This window comes from Bos taurus, chromosome 4, assembly GCF_002263795.3.
Source record: "Bos taurus isolate L1 Dominette 01449 registration number 42190680 breed Hereford chromosome 4, ARS-UCD2.0, whole genome shotgun sequence".
Taxonomy (NCBI): Eukaryota; Metazoa; Chordata; class Mammalia; order Artiodactyla; family Bovidae; genus Bos; species Bos taurus.
The window spans coordinates 116547497-116566555 of NC_037331.1; the positions used below are offsets into that span (position 1 = coordinate 116547497).

Consider the following 19059-nt stretch of genomic DNA (forward strand, 5'->3'; position numbering starts at 1 on the left):
CGAAGAACCGACTCATTGGAAAGACCCTGATGCTGGGAAAGATTGAGGGCGGGAGAAGGGGACGACAGAGGATGAGATGGTGGGATGGCATCACCGCCTCAATGGACATGGGTTTGACCTAACTCTGGGAGTTGGTGATGGACAGGGAGGCCTGCTCTGCTGCAGTCCATGGGGTCACAAAGAGTCGGACACGACTGAGCAACATGGATATCTTTGCTGTGTATTATTTTGCCTACACAGTCTGACCTCTGGCCTTCAAAGATTTACATCCGTCCCACATACAAAGTATATCCACTCCGTTCTGAGACCCCAGAAGTTTCAAACTATTCCAGAATCAATTCAAAGTCCAAAATTTCATCAGCTCAGCAGTCCCAAATACCATCATCAATGAGTTATGAGTAAGACTCTGGGTGTACTCTATCCCGGGGTGGAATTCATCACTATTGTGAACCTGTGGGACTAAAGAAATAAGTGGTGTCTTCTCCTGAAAGTGATGGTGACACAGGCATAGGGTAACAGTTATAAGTATTTCTGTTCCAAAAAGGAGAAATTTTAAGGAAAAAAGGGGTTACCAGTTCCAAAACACTTGTAAATTCACTTGGACATACTCCCTGTGTGTTTAAAGTCCTGGGAATAATGGTCTGCGGATTGTAACTCTGTCCTCTGGGGGCATGTTTCTTCTTCATGAAAGGCAGCATGAGTTTGTAGCTGAGTAGGTTTATCAGCATATTTCTTGTCTGAGGAGGCTGGAGGTCTGCCAGCCTTCTTTTATTTCATAGTCTCTGTGTCCTTTTCAGTCCAAGCTGGCAGAGCTTCTGCAGAGATACAATTCTTAAGAACCTGTGGGTTTCCTATGTATGTCACGGGGATTCATTCCATTAGACCAGAGACCCCTCCATAGGGGTTAGCTAGATACTCCCATCTCTGTGTTTGGCTTCTGCTGAGATGGCTGAGAAGATTATGAGTTACACAGTTAGGCTCTTCAGTGAGATTTTTATGTGACTGAACACCCTGAGATTCTGATCTTGCTGTCATATTGGCAAAAGTATGTTAAGCCACATCTAGTGAAGTGAATCTCTCAACTTCACATGTTTTACAGTCTGGATAAGGGGAGATAATTCTCCAAAGGAAATACAGAAATAGCCAAGAAGCACATGAAAAGATGCTCAACACTTAGGTTTGAAACATTATTCACTCATAAAAAGGAATAAAGTGCTGGTACATGTTATTACATATTATCACATGGAAGAAACTTGAAAATGAAATTACCAATAAAAAAAGATAAGATATTGTATGATTCCATATGAATTACTCATAGTAACCAAATGTATAGATACAGAAAACAAATTTTTCATTGCTTAGGATTGGGAAGAAGTGGGTGGACATGGGGAGTGACTGCTAATGCTGATGGAATTTTAGAGAGGAATAATGGAAATCTTCTAAACTTAGATCATAGCGTTGCTGTCGTTCATTTGCCCAGTTGTGTCCGACTCTTTGCGACCCCATGAACAGCAGCACACCAGGCTTCCCTCTCCTTCACTGTCTCCTGGAGTTTGTTCAAACTCATGTCCATCGAGTCGGTGATGCCACCCAACCATCTCCTCCTCTGTCGTCCCCTTCTCCTCCTGCCCTCAGTCTTTCCCAGCATCAGGGTCTTTTCCAATGAGTCGGCTCTTCGCATCAGGTAGCCAAAGTAGTGGAGCTTCAGCTTCAGCGTCAGTCCTTCCAATGAATATTCAGGACTGATTTCCCTTGGGACTGACTGGTTTGATCTCCTTGCAGTCCAAGGGACTGTCAAGAGTCTTCTCCAGCACAATTCAAAAGCCTCAGTTGTTCAGCGCTCAGCCTTCTTTATGGGCCAACTCTGTGAAGAAAACCAGAGCTTTGGCTGTGTGCACCTTTGTCAACAGAGTGATGCCTCTGCTTTTGACTATGCTGTCTGGGTTCGTCGTAGCTCTTCTCCCAAGGAGCCAGCGTCTTTTCATTTGGTGGCTGCAGTCACTGTTCCCGCGATTTTGGAGCCCAAGAAAATAAAATGTATCCCTGCTTTCACTTTACCCCTTCTGTTTGCCAAGACGCGATGGGACTGGATGCCGTGATCTTAGTTTTTTGAATGTTGAGTTTCAAGCCAGTTTTTTTCACTCCCCTCTTGCAACCTCATCAAGAGGCTCTTTAGTTCCTCTTCACCTTCTGCCGTTAGAATGGCATCATCTGCATATCTGAGGTGGTTGATATGTTACCTGGTTTAAATGTCATTGTTCCTAAGCCGTTGATAGTGAAGCATAACTAAATTTATTCTTTCATTAGGACAAGAATCTACTGAAGAAATATGAGTAGTATGTACAGCAGACATCATTATTTATTGTACTTTTTCTATTAGAAGAGAAGAGAAAGGAAATCTAATTGGAATTATTGGACCCAACCTGTAACCGTATCTGGCACAGAGCGCTCATTTAGCACTGACATGCAGGCACAGTGAAGGGAAATGCTCCCTCTGTGTTCACTGAGCTGTTTCCTTTTCTGCACAGCTGTGTTAGGATGCTTGTTAATGGAAAAGGCTGCAGCGACTTGCTTCTCAGCAAACTCTGTGTCATTGGAACTTGTGAATTAACAGTGCAGATGCTGAAAAATAAAAAATTGATTTCCACGTGTTCTTCCATAGGTGTCTGTATGGAAACGCACACAGATTATCAACTTCTATGGACATAACACACGAGTTTCCCAGTGACTGATTCTGAGCATTAGAGTGGTTTTGCTCTGCATCTCAGGCTGGGGTCTGTCTCCCTGTGGATGTACATCTGACATGCCCACCACTGTCCTTTTCCTCTCGGGTTTTGAAAGCACCTGGAGCTTGACATCACCCACACTGTTCACAGTGGAGTGACCACTTGCTGCGTGCCCGTCACTGTAGGGTGCATTCGTTGGGATCTGATTTGATGGCCAAGTTTTTTCCAGTTAAGGAAATGTATGCCTTGAAAACTTTTTCCCAATCTTTTCTTTATTACAGAAAACATTTTCACCTGGAGAGCAGTGTTCTGTCAAGATCATCATAAACGTTACCTGCGTTTTGTGATTTTATTAGCTTCCTGGCTCTGGAATATGTTATGAGCAAGCCAGATTCTGTGAATAATGTCAGTATTTAAATTCTCCTGCAAATATGGTTAATGCTGGCTTTACTGTCCTCCTGCACACCTTTAGAGAAGCCACTTAACCTCTCAGGAGCTCGGGTCTACTTTCCATAAAATGGCTTTCCTTCCTCCTCCTTGCAGGATTGAGAGGTAGTAATTGTCAGAGTCCTCCAAACACGGCGAAACGTTTCAGAGTTGTCACTGTACATCACAAGGACCCAAAGAAACCAGCCCCTCAAAGCAGGACACCAGCTTAACACACGTGAGACCTTGACTCCGAAGAAATAGAAATCTATTAGGCACAGCAGAAAATGCCTGAAAAGTTGTTTTCAAAATTATCAATTTGAGAAAAGAGCTTGGAACCTAAGAGCAGATGATCTTGATAAAGCTAATTAGGAATATTAGGAATTAAAATTAATTATTTAGAAATTTAAAACAGCAAAATGAAAGAGCTTGACACACAGGAGATAAAAATTGAGCTGAAGAAATAATGCAAATCCTCCCGCAGACATGAAAATGCAGGAGACCTGGAGGTTCCTGGCGAGGCCCAGCGGGTCTGGAACGACGGAGAGGCAGCCCTGAATTGGAGGGTTACTGATAGCATTCCTGATGCCGAGAGAGGCAGTTCTTAGACTGTGAAGAGTACTGACTGGTGAGCAGGATATTTAAAGAAAAGCCACAACTGGACATTTTTCTAATGGAATTTCAGAATATCAAATATGGGAGACTATGCCTTCCTCGCTGGACATTTTCAGCGCACACTTTCTACTGCACCAGCACCAGCCCACTCAGTCTCCTGAAAACACTGCAGGCATCAATGGCTTCACAGCCTTGCAGTCCTCCCGGCTTGAACGTTCCTCCGTTATGTTACCTTGGCCAGCAGGGTCTTTTCTCAGTTCCCCCTGCTTTTTGCCCTGCAGCCTCCTGCACAGCAGGCACGGCCGCCCTCAGCCCTGTCACCCTCGCAGTGTGGCCATTCTCTCCGCGCTGGCTCCGTTTCTCTGTGCGATTCTGAGAGTCAGAGTCGCTTACAGGGTCTTCCGTTTGTGGCTCTTCGGGGCTCAGCCTGACTTCTGAGCATGGCAGTCCCTTGTGCTTGTCCCCTCCTCGGAGGATTTTGGAATGCATCAGGCTGTAAGTCCGTAGCTTAGATAGCGCCTGACCGTGTGAACAAGCCGTCAGGCTCCGGAGGGGCCAGCGGAGAGTGTCTTGAGGAGGGAGGGCTGACTATTGACAGAAACACCTGTCCCGGCTTGAACGGAGCACTTTCTATAGTAATGCTGTAGTATAGAGTAATAGTATAGTAACAGCATACAGTAATGCTGTCACTGGAGAAGGCAGTGGCACCCACTCCAGTGCTCTTGCCTGGAAAACCCCATGGATGGAGGAGCCTGGTGGGCTGCAGTCCATGGGGTCACTAAGAGTCGGGCACAACTGAGCGACTTCCCTTTCACTTTTCACTTTCACGCATTGGAGAAGGGAATGGCAACCCACTCCAGTGCTCCTGCCTGGAGAATCCCAGGGACGGGGGAGCCTGGTGGGCTGCCGTCTACGGGGTTGCGCAGAGTCGGACACGACTGAAGCGACTCAGCAGCAGCAGCAGCAGCAACGCTGCCACTGTAGGCTCTCCCTATTTAAGTCATAGAAGATTTAAAGTATTTAACAAAAAAACCCAAGGAAGTAGTAGTTTTTTAAAAATAAAACACATTTTTGGTGGTCCAGTGGTTAAGCCTCCATGCTTCCAATGCAGGGGGCATGAGTTCGATCCCTGGTCAGGGAAGTTCTGCATGCCATGCAGTGTGGCAAAAAAAAAAAAAAAAAATCAACTTTTTGTTTTGATGAATAGAACAATCGTTTGTGAAAAGAAAAACTTCTCAGAAAGTGAATAGATCGGCTTTTCACATGTGACCCAAAGTTTGTTTAAATGGCAGTCTTCCATTCTTGTTGGGCTTCCTATGGATACCAAAATGTGGAGCTAGATCCATCCCTGCATAGAAGTGTTTACTTAGATAAAATGTAAGCTTTACTATGATTAGTTATTTTCTGACCATGTATTTGAGTGTCTGACATATTTACTCTTGTTCTTGCTTTATTTGTTGTATTTTAATTGAAATATATTTGATACTGTGTAAGTTTAGGGCTTCCCAGGTGGGACTAGTGGTAAAGAACGTGCCTGCCAGTGCAGGAGACGTGAAAGAGGCGGGCTCGATCCCTGGGTCGGGAAGATCCCCAGGAGGAGGGCGTGGCAGCCCGCTCCAGTATTCTTGCCTGGAGAATCCTGTGGACAGAGGAGCCTTTCAAGCTACAGTCCACAGGGTCTCAAAGAGTCGGACACGACTGAGTGACTAACACACAGGTTTAAGGTGTGCAACATGTTGGTTTGATGCATTTATATGTTGCAACCGGACACGACTGAGTGACTAACACACAGGTTTAAGGTATGCAACATGTTGGTTTGATGCATTTATATGTTGCAACATGATGCCTTTGTAGGATCAGCTAACACCCTCTGTAAGGCCACATGATTATGTTCTTTTTTAGGGTGGGAAAAATTAAGATCTAGTCTCTTACCAAGTTTGCTGTTTATAGTACAGTTTTGTTGTCTCTAATCACTAAATGTGCATGAGAGCTCCAGGACTTCTTTATCAACTAGTTGTAAATCTACTTCTTAATTACTAGTTCACGGTATAACTTTATTAGATCTATGTCTAGTAATCTTTAAAATTTTCATTTATTGTCTGTTTTCTATACTGAAATGCATCATGCTTGAAGCAGTGTATCTTTTTTCGAGACTGCTTCAGAGGCAGATAAGAAAGTCCTAGAGGGAAGAACTAGGATTGGCTTTAACATGCTTTGATTGGCACCTAGGAGAGCTCCACATACCATCACGTCTAGCAGGAAGGCCACCTCAAGCCTCATCATCCTGTACATTTCAAAAGACTTTTACACGCACTAATCCTATTTGATATGCAAGATACAAGGTAGTGTGCAATGTTTCTGCGAATTTCAGTAATCTTTCATGCCCAGGGAGGCCACAAAAAAGAAACCATAGGAGATGTAACAAAATCTATATGCTAGAATCCTAGAAGCTTTGAGGATTTCATTCAGAGATTATCATTTTTTCATTCTGTAATATAAAAAATTTTTTTTGTTTCCCCAACCTGCCACAGACTTTGAAACAGAAAGCTGAAAGAGGCAAAGGGTACTGTTGAGAGCAAGCACTATGACAGCCCAAGAAGTGAAGGCTGGCTCAACAGCCAGAACTGGAGAGAAACAGACATAACAACCAAACATCCCCGTGTAAAAACGCGGTGAGCTGAAACCACCTCACGCAGGATGCACAGACCTACACACCCTAATTAATAGTCATGATAACCCCACACAGCAGCCCAGCACAAAACCAGAAGAAATGAGGGCCTGAATCTCCAGGAAAAGGGCAGCAAAGGAGGCATCTTTTATTTCACAGAGCAGGGTCGTAAATAAACATTCTACATAAATGATGGACATCAAAGTTAAGATAAAGAATGTCTTGTTAGTATAACAGCAGCGAGGGTGGTTTGATGTCCTGTCCAGTGGGGGTCTCGGGGGGAGAGGTATACTTGCTTTACAATGTACTGTTAGTTTCTGCTGTTCAGCAGCATGACTCAGCTGTAAGTGTGCACACGGCCCCTCCCTCTTGAGCCTCCCCCCACCGCCCCCAGCCCACCCCTCTATCCGCAGAGAGATGGCCTCCCCAAGCCAAGCTCCTTGCTTAACACGCAGCTTCCCACTCGCTGTCTGTGCATGGTTGTATGGCTCTGTCAGTCCCAGCCTCCTGGTCTTCCCATCTCCTGCCCCCGCCACTTCCACACCTTCTGTTCCCTGCGTTTGCGTCTCTGTTCCTGCCCGGCTTTAATCTGCTCAGACTCACAGGTCAGAAGGTGGACAGCCTATTGTCTTGTCAAAGTAGATGAATGAATTTTTGTGCCTGTAATGAGAGAACCTCTCTGAGGCAGATCTAAATCCCCAGAAACTTCAGCCTTAGGAAGTAGGATAAAAGCTGCCAGGTTCCTAAAGTCTCCCCGCTGGTGTCATTACCTGAATACCTCCTCTTTGGATGGATGGTCAAGTCTTATTCCGGGTGCTTACTCCCAAGCCTGCTGATCCAGGGGAGGCGGGGAGGTCAGAATCTGGTAGTTTGCATGCAGAATTTGGGGTATATCCTTATCTGGAGGACTAATCCCCAACCTGAAAGCAGCCAGGAACGAGTGAGGCATATGGGGAATAAATACCTAAGGAACGTGCTACTTGTTTTTGGATTTCAGGCACCCAGTGTGGTGTTTGCGGTTGCCATTATGAATGCTTAATGAATGACTGGTTACATAATACAGTTGTGATCCCTTCTGTTTTTTTTTAACTATTTCCAGCTTATTGCTCATCAGTCAGTTTTTCAACAGTTATTTACCGTCATATCTAAGAAATACGGTTATTTACGTTTTACAGGTCGAGAGGGCATAATGATGCCATTTTACTGTACTGAGTCCCTTTACCATAGCTTTCGATAGCTTTGTTCTGATTGTTTAGTCCTGCAGACACGTCCAATTCTTTTGTGACCCCGTGGTCTGTAGCCCACCCACCAGGCTCCTCTGTCCGTGGGATTTCTCAGGCAAGAATACTGGAGTGGGTTGCCATTTCCTTCTCCTGGGGATCAAACTGGTGTCTCCCGCATTGGCAGGCGGATTTTTTTTTACCACTGAGCGACCTGGTATTGATAAAAGCAAAAAGCATGCCTGGCTTTTGTTCAGCACTATGTATAGAAGTTATGTTTAACCCTGTATACTATTTCGGGGTGGCAATCAGAATGTTTTATGGTCCTCTTTTTTTTAACCAAGAAATAAAATTTTTTGTCTCTGCGCCTTGCTCTTTTCTAGCGGAAGATAACAGTCTGTCTCAAAAGAAGAAGGTGACTGTGGAAGACCTCTTCAGTGAAGATTTCAAAATCCACGACCCCGAGGCTAAGTGGATAAGTGGTGAGTCCTGAGTGCATCTGGGGACTCACGCTCCTACTCTCTGCCCCTCTTTGAGAGCTTGGGTTCTGTCATCTGCCTTTCACCGTCTCTCTCTGGCTGTAGAAGTGGGTCCACAGAGCTCTTGCTCTGGTCGTCATCTCATCATCATTCTAAGAAAATGTGTATCTGGTCAAATCAGGCTGCTCCTTCATGAGAAATGGGTCTTCGGTGTCGCCTCCGTGAATCCGTGCCTCTCAGACCCAGACGTGAGATGTTGCTAAGCAACAGGACAGGGGGAGACACAGCTGAGCCTTCCTCCCTCCTCCGCATTTCTTTATTCCCTTTTGTGCTCCTCTCGCTTTCACTCCCGGCTAGGTCCAGGCACCAAAAGGAACTGAAAGGATTCTTCTAGAATGCTACCTAGTGAAGGGAACAGTGGAGTTCAGTGCCCACATGCGGATAACTTAATCTTCCTCTCGAGTTTTAGTCTAGATGAAATCTTGTTTTCTTGTTTGGGGATTTTTTTTTTTAAACCACAAAGCAATATAGACCTGGAGGTGAAAGGCAGTTTGTTTACATTTGTTGGTTCAAAATAGTCTATTTCCTTTAGTTGGGTCTGAAATAATTCTATACTGCAGTCCTGGGGGAAAAAGATGTAAGTGACTGCTCCCCCATCCTCTGCAGGCTTCTCTGCATCCCTCTTGCACAGTCTGGTCCTAGAACCTCTCCAGTTATCTCCACAGATACTGTTTTCATTTCGTCTTAGCCTCCATGGGATGCACTTGAAAACTGATCCTCGGGGCAGAGAACCTTTGTAGTGGAATACTAGAGGTCTAGTTCACAGCCTGGCTTTTATGGTAAATGAGGCCGAGAGAGGTTGAGTGACCTCTCTGAGGTCATAGAGCTAGTTAGTGACACAGCTGAAGCTGGGAGCCTGTCTCCTAACTTCCTCCCCATTTTGTGCTCTTTCCACCGATACTTTGTTGAATGACACTGTGTCCTATTTTCTCGCTGTCAAGCTCCTCTGAAATGCCATTTATGCTTTCCGAACTGTCGAAAAGCAACCAGCGATGACTCTTTGCCTTCCGTCTCCCACTGGGCAGTAGCTTCTCCTTTGTCCTTCACTGCGGCTTCCGTATTAATTTCTGGTTCTTAGATTTGCTTATTTAAAAATGAAAGGAGTGGCTGAATCTCAGAGGGAATGTATTTTATAAGAGGCAGTTGGGAAGAAATGAGAGCAGCGTGCTGTGAATACCAGTGGGAGGCACACACGGAAATCCAAATCATTGATGGAGCCAAGGTCTTTGTTGTTGGACGAAATACTTTTACCTTTGGTGCTGAGGGGACTTGGCATCGGCTTCCTGCTTGTGTATACCCATCGCAGAGGAAGGATTGAGCACTGATCGCATGCTCTGGGCCAGACCTTGGGAATAAAAGATGATGACTGTCTTAAGGAGCACAGCATCATTCGGGAGACAAACAGCGACCAATGGCAGTCGTGACACAACATGCAGCAAGGATGTGATTTCCTCGTTCTTCCCGAGAAGGAGTTTCAAAGATGGTGCATACACTCGGTCTCAAAGGTACAGGGTTCAGAGGCAATCGGAGGGGGGCCCTGCCAAGACCCCATGAGTGCTCAAATAATATAGGCAAGCCTTTAGAATAGAGTGTCCATGCCCTCCGGCTCAGCCTGCCTCAGCATTTCCTATGCAGACAATGTAAAAAGTGTAGGCAGAGATCTGGAGACTCAAGGGCACCCAAGTTTCTATAGGAACCTGCGGTGGTTGCTGTTATGAGGCGTTGGTCTTTCATGAACTAATTTATGCTACAGAGGCATGGAGCTGGTCCTGAGATGTGCTGGCTTTCTGGCCAAAATTTCACTCTATCCACAAAGTTGGGAGTTAATACAAGAAGTCAGGAAGTGGCCTTGTGCCCAGCAGAAAATGCCCAGCAGGTTAAATCTACTCATAAGATGACCTGTGGTTCAAAGAAACATGCCTTTTATGTCCAGGAGCTTTTGTAAGAGGAGTCTTTCTTTGTAATTGTAGGCCCAGTGTGAAGTTTTGTTGTGGGATAACCAAGTAGTCAGGTCTCCCCAGAGACCAGGCACCACCAGAAATCTAAGGGAACATAACTGTTTCCTCCCCCAACCCTATTTTCTAGCTGCCCCCTCCTCCTTTCACTGATTCCTCTTCCTGATCAGTCTCTTTCTTCCTGCTCCTTGAAGATGCAGTAGCTTAAAGTGAATGAAGTGACTTTGTGGTGACTAACTGTGCCTTACACTGTGAGTTTTACAAATGCCATAAAGAATTCATTCATTTTTTAACCTTACAAGTCTAAATGTGAAAACCCAGGGAAAGAATCCTACATTTCGTAGGATTGTGGATTGTCGTGGAGCTGAGATGAGCTTTAGAAATGATCAGAACATTAATCCATTTAATTACTGTTTATTGAGTGTCTACACGGAGAAGGCAATGGCAACCCACTGCAGTACCCTCACCTGGAAAATCCCATGGATGGAGGAGCCTGGTGGGCTGCAGTCCATGGGATCGTGAAGAGTTGGACACGATTGAGCAACTTCACTTTTGCTTTTCACTTTCATGCATTGGAGAAGGAAATGGCAACCCACTCCAGTGTTCTTGACTGGAGAATCCCAGGGACGGGGAAGCCTGATGGGCTGCCGTCTATGGGGTCGCACAGAGTTGGACACGACTGAAGCGACTTAGCAGGAGCAGCAGCAGCAGCAGCAGCGAGTGTCTGCAATGTGGCAGGCAAGTTGCTGGACCCCCAGAAAGACATGCTTTTGCCCATGGAACAGTTTCCCTCCGGGTGACTTGGAGTCACCACCACCACCACCACCATCTACCACCATCATCACTACAACAGCCTCATTCTTCTCCTCTTCTTCCTCCTTTCTCCTCTGTCTGCACTTCCTCCCCTTCTTCTTCCTTGCTGTCAACATCAGCACCACCACCACCACCATCATCACATCACCATCATTATTATCATCAGCATATCACCACCATCATCATCACCATCATCTACTGGGGGCTTCCCATATCTTAAGTTCTGGGCTAAGTGCTTTGCACACTTTAAATCAATGAATTCTCACAATTACCATTATTCACTTGGCCTTCCCGGGGGGCACTAGTGGTAAGGAACCCACATGCCAATCCAGGAGACATAAGAGACGTGGGTTCAATCCCTGGGTCAGGAAGGTTTCCTGGAGGAGGGGATGGCAGCCCACTCCAGTACTCTTGCCTGGAGAATCCCATGGACAGAGGAGCCTGGCGGGCTGCAGTCCATGGGGTTGCAAAGAGTCGGACACGACTGAGGGACTTGGCGCACACACACACACCGTTATTCACATTTTACAGATGAGGAAGCTGAGCCAACTGTGTTTAAATGACTTGATCAATATCACATGGTTAATAAGTAGCAAAATTCAGATTCAAACCTATAAACAGCTGCACTGGTGTCTGTAAATAGCTACATTGTATAGAACCAAAGTCTGCAGTCAGTCTCTTCAACCTCCCTGGCTACATTGTGTGTTTAACCAAGACTGTAGGTTATGAGTATTTCAGAATTATTGCCATTCCTTAACTTCTCTATTTTAGGACTCCTTATTCCCATGGTGCCTATGTTGAAATAACAGAACACAAGTGATCAAGAAAAATGGTGCAATTCCCCAAGAAAGAGACTTGACATTTTTAGTGAACATTAACCATTAAAGTTAACAAACGTATTATCTTCAGTTTAATATTGGAGTTAATCATGTAGAACTAATACATTTTATTTATCAGGGAAAAAATGAATTGGAGTTACATTTCTCCTCACCCCCTGTCATCCTGGGGACACTTTTTTGATCTACCTTTTCTGAAAATGATTGGTGTAACAGCCTTCTAGTTCTCCCGTGTCCTAAAGCCCTTGTACACCTCCCTCAGGTATTTGTTGCAGCTAAGGAAACAGCAACCCACTCCAGTGTTCTTGCCTGGAGAATCCCAGGGACAGGGGAGCCTGATGGGCTGCCGTCTATGGGGTCGCACAGAGTCGGACAGGACTGAAGCGACTTAGCAGCAGCAGCCCATTGAGATGTATGGAACAGTATAGCTGGCAACATCTGAGTTCACTCAAACTCCCACCTGCAAAGGAAGAGGCCTGTGCTTCCTGCAATTACCCAGGGTGTGGTCTCACACATTTGCTTAGTTGAATAAACTCTTCTGTCTTTTATAAGTGACCACACTGGACTTCTCAGCCTTCTGTACCTCTGACTGTGCTGTGCTGGGATGCTGTGATATGAGGTGGCCTCTGTGATGCGCTCTTAGGTTACTTCAGACGCTTAAGTCTGCTTACCTCCATGGATCCATCTTCCTGGGCTCTCCTTGTCTACTCATTCTTTCCAGCTCCTAGATGATAAATCGTTTCAGACCTTCTTCTCTTTCCTTACCCCTCCAAACCTTCTTCCCATTCTACTTCCCATCCAAACCTACCAGGAGAAAGAAAAAGAATACTCCCACCATCTCACCTCCTTACCCGCCAGTGTCTGCACCTGCCATGCGCTCTGCGCCTCCCCCAGCCTGAAACCGCAGTGTGACCTGTCTGCTCAGCCCCCAGAAGTTAGGGGTGAATGTGCCTCGCTTACTTGAGGAATGACTGCAGCACATATCTCCTTTCTTCTCTCAATGTCGGTGTTTCATCTCTGTGTTAGATTATTCACATCATCAAGCAGATATACTGCTGCTTGGGTCTCCAAAAACACGCGGAAGGCTCAGCTGGGCTCCACCTTCCCCGCCAGGCGCTGCCCGATTTCTTGTTCCTCTTCGCAGCTGGAAACGGGTGCCCCTGTATCGTCCCCAGGTACTCCTCCAGCTCTTGCTAAGCCCACTCTGGTTAGGCTTTCACCCGTACGACTCCCTGCCCCTTCTCTTGTCGAGGTCACCAGGAGCCTCCAGGTTGCTAGAGTCCACCATCGCATCCCAGACCTCTGCTCAGTCTGCCCGTCAGCAGCATCTGACACAACCCACCCCTCCCTCCGCCTGCACCAGCTCTCTCACTCGACCTCCGTGCCGTCACCTTCTCTTGGTTTAGTCTCTGCCTCCTGAGCTGCTGTTTCTGACTTCTGATGTTGGTGGGCCTGGGTCTCAGTCTTCCCCTTCTCTTTCGGTGTCTACACTCACCCCCTCCGAGTTTTCATCTAGTCTCATGACTTAAAATATTCTCCGCCTACTGATGACCCCTAACTTATTCTCCAGACCAGACCTCTCCCCTAAAGTTCTCAGATGTCTCACAGACATACAACCCTAACTTTAATATCACCAAATATGAGTTCACCCACTCCTCAGCAAAAAAAAAAGCGGCCGCACCATCCACGTGCTAAGTTGCTTCAGTCCTGTCCGACTCTGTGCAGCCCCATGGACTGTAGCCCACCAGGCTCCTCTGTCTGTCTCCAGGTAAGAGTACTAGAGTGGGTTGCCATTTCCTCCTCCAGGGGATCTTCCCAACCCAGGGATGGAACCCCCATCTCTTATGTCTCCTACATTGGCAGCCAGCTTCTTTACCCCTAGCGCCACCTGGGAAGTCCCATCCACAGCCACTCCCAAATCAGTTGATGAGAAATTTGTTCTTCTGGCAGAACAGGCTGAAAGACTTGGAGTCATCGTTGTCTCCACTCTTTTTCGTGTACTTCATATCTAATCCATCAAGAACTTCTGCCAGCTCTGCCTTCAGGATACACGGTGTCCGGCTTATCCTCAGACACTCCTGGCTGACATCGGCCTTTTTGTCTCAGTTCATGTAAAGGATGCAGGACTGGAGACAGGCGTGGCGTCAGGCAGGACCAGGCCCCATGCTCCTCAGTGGCCCCTCAGGCCAGGGCTCTGGTTCAAGGCGGACCAGGCGCCGTGCTCCTCAGTGGCCCCTCAGGCCAGGGCTCAGGTTCAAGGCGGACCAGGCGCCGTGCTCCTCAGTGGCCCCTCAGGCCAGGGCTCTGGTTCAAGGCGGGAATCATTACATGGCTGGGTGGACTGCTATTGTTTCTACCTTTCGATGTCTGGAATCTTTAGTAAAGTACCCAGTCTGTGGCCATCTGCTGGCCCTTCTGGAACATTTTCCCGTTTGGGACTTAAACAACTGACTTTTAAAGATAAGGAAACTTATGGATCTGCCACTTTACGTGGAATGGTTGGAAGTTCTTTCTGATGAAGTTGGTTTAAGCAGACGTCTGACCGTGGGAACCCTTCGAGTAGGCTGTCTGAGGGAGGGGGTCCCACATGTCCCACATGGAGCAGCAGCCACAGAGGCCCCGGGCAGAACCCTACCTGGGATACCCCATCGACAGTGAGCAGCCACAGGGAAGACCCACCCAGGAGCCCAGAGGGGGACAACATTGGACCAGGTGATGCAGGCTCTTGGGAGGGGGTGGTGGCCAGTGAGAAAGGGTTCCATTCAGAGAAACAGAGGGGTCGAGTGTGCTCTGTTGGAACTGAAGGGTAGAGAGTGGTGAAACTGCACCGTGAGAGCTTAGGTGTGTGTGTTGTATCAAAATTTTTATTATACCTGAGTTACATAGTTATTGTACTAAAGTAGAAAACAGAGAATGCTATTTTAAAGGATAAAAATAAATCCCCTGTAATAAAATTACATTTCCACATTTATCCTCTTAGATGTAATTGGTGGGACAATGCTGACCATGTTTACTACATGGGGGAAACTTTATAACACATTATCATAAACATATTTCAATGTAAATAAATGTCTATTTCCATGAACGTGTTAATGTCTCAATAGGCTCTCAGTACGTCAGTTCAGTTCAGTCGCCCAGTTGTGTCTGACTCTGCGACCCCATGGACTGCAGCATGCTCGGCCTCCTTGTCCATCACCAACTCCTGGAGCTTGCTCAAACTCATGTCCATCAAGTCGGTGATGCCATCCAACCATCTCATCCTCTGTTGACCCGTTCTCCTCCCGCCTTCAATCTTTCCCAGCATCAAGGTCTTTTCCAATGAGTCAGCTCTTCGAATCAGGTGACCAAAATAATGGAGTTTCAGCTTCAGCATCAGTCCTTCCAATGAATATAAGGTGATTTAATTCAGTCAGTCTGCAGAGAGTGGAAGTTTCAGCTGTGAGTGCAGACAGGGTGACAGATGTCAAAAGCCACGGTGAACCGTGCATGAATAAGATGTTCTGGTGCGCAGACGTGGGAGTGGGAAGATAGGCCCGGGATACCTCGAGGTGGGCCTTGGTTAGCGAGCGCAGTCTCTGCCTGGCTGGAGTCAGCTCCTGTGGTTAGATGAGTGCAGAGCAGAAGCTGATGAGAGAGAACTCTGTGGAATGTGCTTTAAGTGCTGAGAACAGGGCCTGAAGCTCCGTGAGGAGTGGGAGCCACGTGGAGACGTGGGAAGTGCACATCACATGGGAGCTGCTCACGCTCTCCCAGGCAGAAGGGGCCCGAGGAGGCGGCATCAGAGAAGACCTGGGAGAAGAGGGTGCCAGAGAGCTGGTGCTCGGCCGCCTTGTGATGGCAGGTGGAGGGCACAGCGGTGAGAAACGGCCCCCCGGCGGCCGCATACCCACACGTGCCCCAGGAGTACATTTACTGTAAGTCTCTCATACAGTGGGTTGGGTTTCGTTGCCCTTCATCAGACTGCTTTATGTGGCAGATCAGTTCAGTTCAGTTCAGTCACTCAGTCGTGTCCGACTCTTTGCAACCCCATGGACTACAGCACACTATGCCTCCCTGTCCATCACCAACTCTCAGAGCTTGCTCAAACTCATGTCCATCGAGTCAGTGATGCCATCCAACCATCTCATCCTCTGTCGACCCCTTCTCCTCCCGCCTTCAATCTTTCCCAACATCAGGGTCTTTTCCAACGAGTCAGTTCTTCACATCAGGTAGCCAAAGTATTGGAGTTTCAGCTTCAGCAACAGTCCATCCAATGAATATTCAGGACTGATTTCCTTTAGGATTAACTGGTTGGATCTCCTTGCAGTCCAAGGGACTCTCAAGAGTCTTCTCCAACACCACAGTTCAAAAGCATCAATTCTTCGGCACTCAGCTTTCTTTATAGTCGAACTCTCAGATCCATACATGACCACTGGAAAAACCATAGCTTTGACTAGATGGACCTTTGTTGCTAAAGTAATGTCTCTGCTTTTTAACATGCCTAGGTTTGTCATAGCTTTCTTCCAAGGAGAAAGGGTCTTTTAATTTCAAGGCTGCAGTCACCATCCGCAGTGATTTTGGAGCCCCCCTCAAAAAAACATAAAGTCTGTCACTGTTTCCATTGTTTCCCCATCTGTTTGCCATGAAGTGATGGGACTGGATGCCACGATCTTGTTTTCTGAATGTTGAGTTTTAAGCCAACTTTTTCACTCTCCTCTTTCACTTTCATCAAGAGGCTCTTTAGTTCTCCACTTTCTGCCACAGGGTTGTGTCATCTGCATATCTGAGGTTACTAACCCTGTTTCAGACTGTAATGGGGGGAAGCCTAATTCCCAAAACAGGGGGTGATATTTGTATCTGCTGCTGCTATCCAGTCATTAAGTCGTGTCCGACCCTTTGCGACCCCGTGGACTGTAGCACACCAGGCTCCCCTGTCCCCCACTGTTTCCCGGAGTTTGCTCAAATTCATGGCCATTGAGTCGGTGATGCAGACAGCTTTGTCTTTCTGTTCATCACACTTGCCAGCAACAGGAAAACAGTCTCCCTCTGTATTTGTGGGGTCGGCCGCTCTGCACAGGTAGCCTGAAGCCACAGCACCCCGAGGGACTCCTGGATGACACACCTTCTCAGGAAGCATATTTGCTGTTGCAGATTCCCTCTTAGGAAGGCAGCCTGGGCTGAACCTTGGCAACCGGCTGACGAGCCTGCAGCCTGTGGCCTGAGCAAGCCGAGGCACCCACACCCGTCAGGGGACCCGCCCTCCCTGCCCAGCGTCTTCAGGACGCAGCCGGGCCCAGGGCTAGTTGGCAGAAACTGCTGCCGGGGCTGGATCGGCTTGTCTGCCAGCTCCAGGCAAGGCCTGGCCTCCCAGTCCGCCCGCTCTCTGGACTTGAGTGGAACATGGCGAAAGCCCGAGGCGGCTGCTGGCTCCGGAGCCCCTCCGCTGTTTGTTGTTTCTCATTTCCATTCATCCAGGCGCCGTGAGGGAAGAGCCCTCCCTGTCTCTCAGATGCGATACGAGAGAGACTGTAAAATTGGAGAAAATTACTTCCTTTGAATGTCGGGAAATATCAGCTGGCTGGTTGATCCTGGGAAAGTATATGTTTTAGAAGATAAAATTGAGATAGTTCACAAAGCTCAAAGCAGCCTGATTTCCATATTTACTTTCTCCTCTTCTCTATTGTTATTCTGAAAGACCAGATGCATTTCTTTTTCTAAAGCTCAGGGGGTGGGGGGGATGAAGGAGGGATTCCAGTTTATAAAGGTTTGGGTATTTCCGCTGCTTTTCAAAAGCTACATTTTTCAATTGAAACTATTAAGTCTTTAGAATTGCAGAGTCAAAAAGTTCCCCTAAGGATTGTTTGGTGCCACCTGTACCCGTCAGCCAGCAGTCACTGCAGAGGAATGCCCAGAGAGGTCAGGTCTCAAAAAGTGAAAATGTTCTTTCATGGCTCGGTACTAGAGGAGAGAAGTATATAGTTATCGTTTGAAGTCATTACATAGAATGCACGTTGAAGAGCATCACTGCCTGATTAAAGCCCATGAGAAACAGATGAAATACGATTAGAGTACACGTTTGGGTAAAACCCCAATTATTGAACAGTTTTCGAGATCTCCCCTTGCTCAGGGGAAGAGAAACCCAGTTGTCTGGCGTGAGGCCAGCTATGCCGCAGACTGTCTCAGCGCAGTGAAGCTTGTTCCCACCAGTGCTCCCGGATGTATCCTCAGACTGAGGTGCTTTCAGCAGCCCCCCGTCTGCATCGTCCTGCCTTCTTCTTAATGCAACGCCCACACTTCCAGTGTGAGAGCTAAAATGATTATCTGCCTAGTGTCCTTTGGAGTTATGAATACCTGCAGGAAGCATTCCAAAGGCCGCAGCAGTCAGTGCCCAGGGCAGTAGAAGCAATAATAGCAATGAATGAGAACAATAGCTACATTCAATAACTTAGTTTTTTTCTCTGTTTTTCTCTGTCTCTGTGCATATGAAAGTGCTTTTATTCAATACTTCTGTGCTTCAGAAGTCCTCATTCACTCTTTATGGCTTGATCCAAAATAAATTATCTCTGGCTTTTCCCAAGGAGAAGCAGTTGTTCTTTGCTGAACTCAGAGTTCCATCCGAGCATCACCTGGATTATCGTCTTAGGGTCCCCAGTCTTGGGGTCCCCATCTGCAAGGCTGGACCTGCTTCACTAGCAGCTAAAGGAGTGATTGGGGCAGAGAGGGGAACAAGCCTGGCTCCTCCCTTTGGAGGCCCTGAATGCTATGTGGACATCACGCTCATTGCGTTTGGTCCTCTGTCTGAGGGGGGCCCTTCTGCTGGTAGTAATTCCTGCTTTGAGGAGTTGCATCTCTTCAGGCTTAGGCAGGCCAACACGGTGCCAGCAGAGAGAGGCACCTTCTTAATCTTTTCCTCACTTTTCAGTTGGCAAGTGCTTCTTCCCTGGGAAATTTAGATCCAGCCTCTGTTTCGTTGAATTGAATGAAGACCCTTGGCAGAAGCAAAGAGTGAAATCCTATTTCAACTTTGTTTCTTTGCATCACAGAGAGACAGGCTTTATTTGGATATATGAAAACACACACGCGTGCACGTGCACACACACACACACACACATACACAGGCATGCACATTTTTATCTTGAGAAAAGAGATCTCAAGTGAGAGTTACGTGTTATGTTGCATCCTCAGTGAGGTGGAAAGACAGTTTTCAGAATGTTCTGTGGCTGTCCCAGGGCTCCAGGCCTGACTAGGGGGCTTCTCCTGAACATCTCCCCCCACCCCCAGC

General features: G+C 47.1%; 1 protein-coding gene across 5 annotated transcripts in view; it reads left to right on the forward strand.

Moving 5' to 3' along the window:
- DPP6 (dipeptidyl peptidase like 6) overlaps positions 1-19059 on the forward strand; it is a 1065758-nt gene that overhangs the window by 713636 nt on the left and 333063 nt on the right. For all 5 annotated transcript variants that reach the window (XM_024990441.2, XM_024990444.2, NM_174040.2 and 2 more), the window contains 1 exon segment: positions 8039-8137. In XM_024990441.2, coding sequence (XP_024846209.1) covers positions 8039-8137 — 99 coding nt within the window.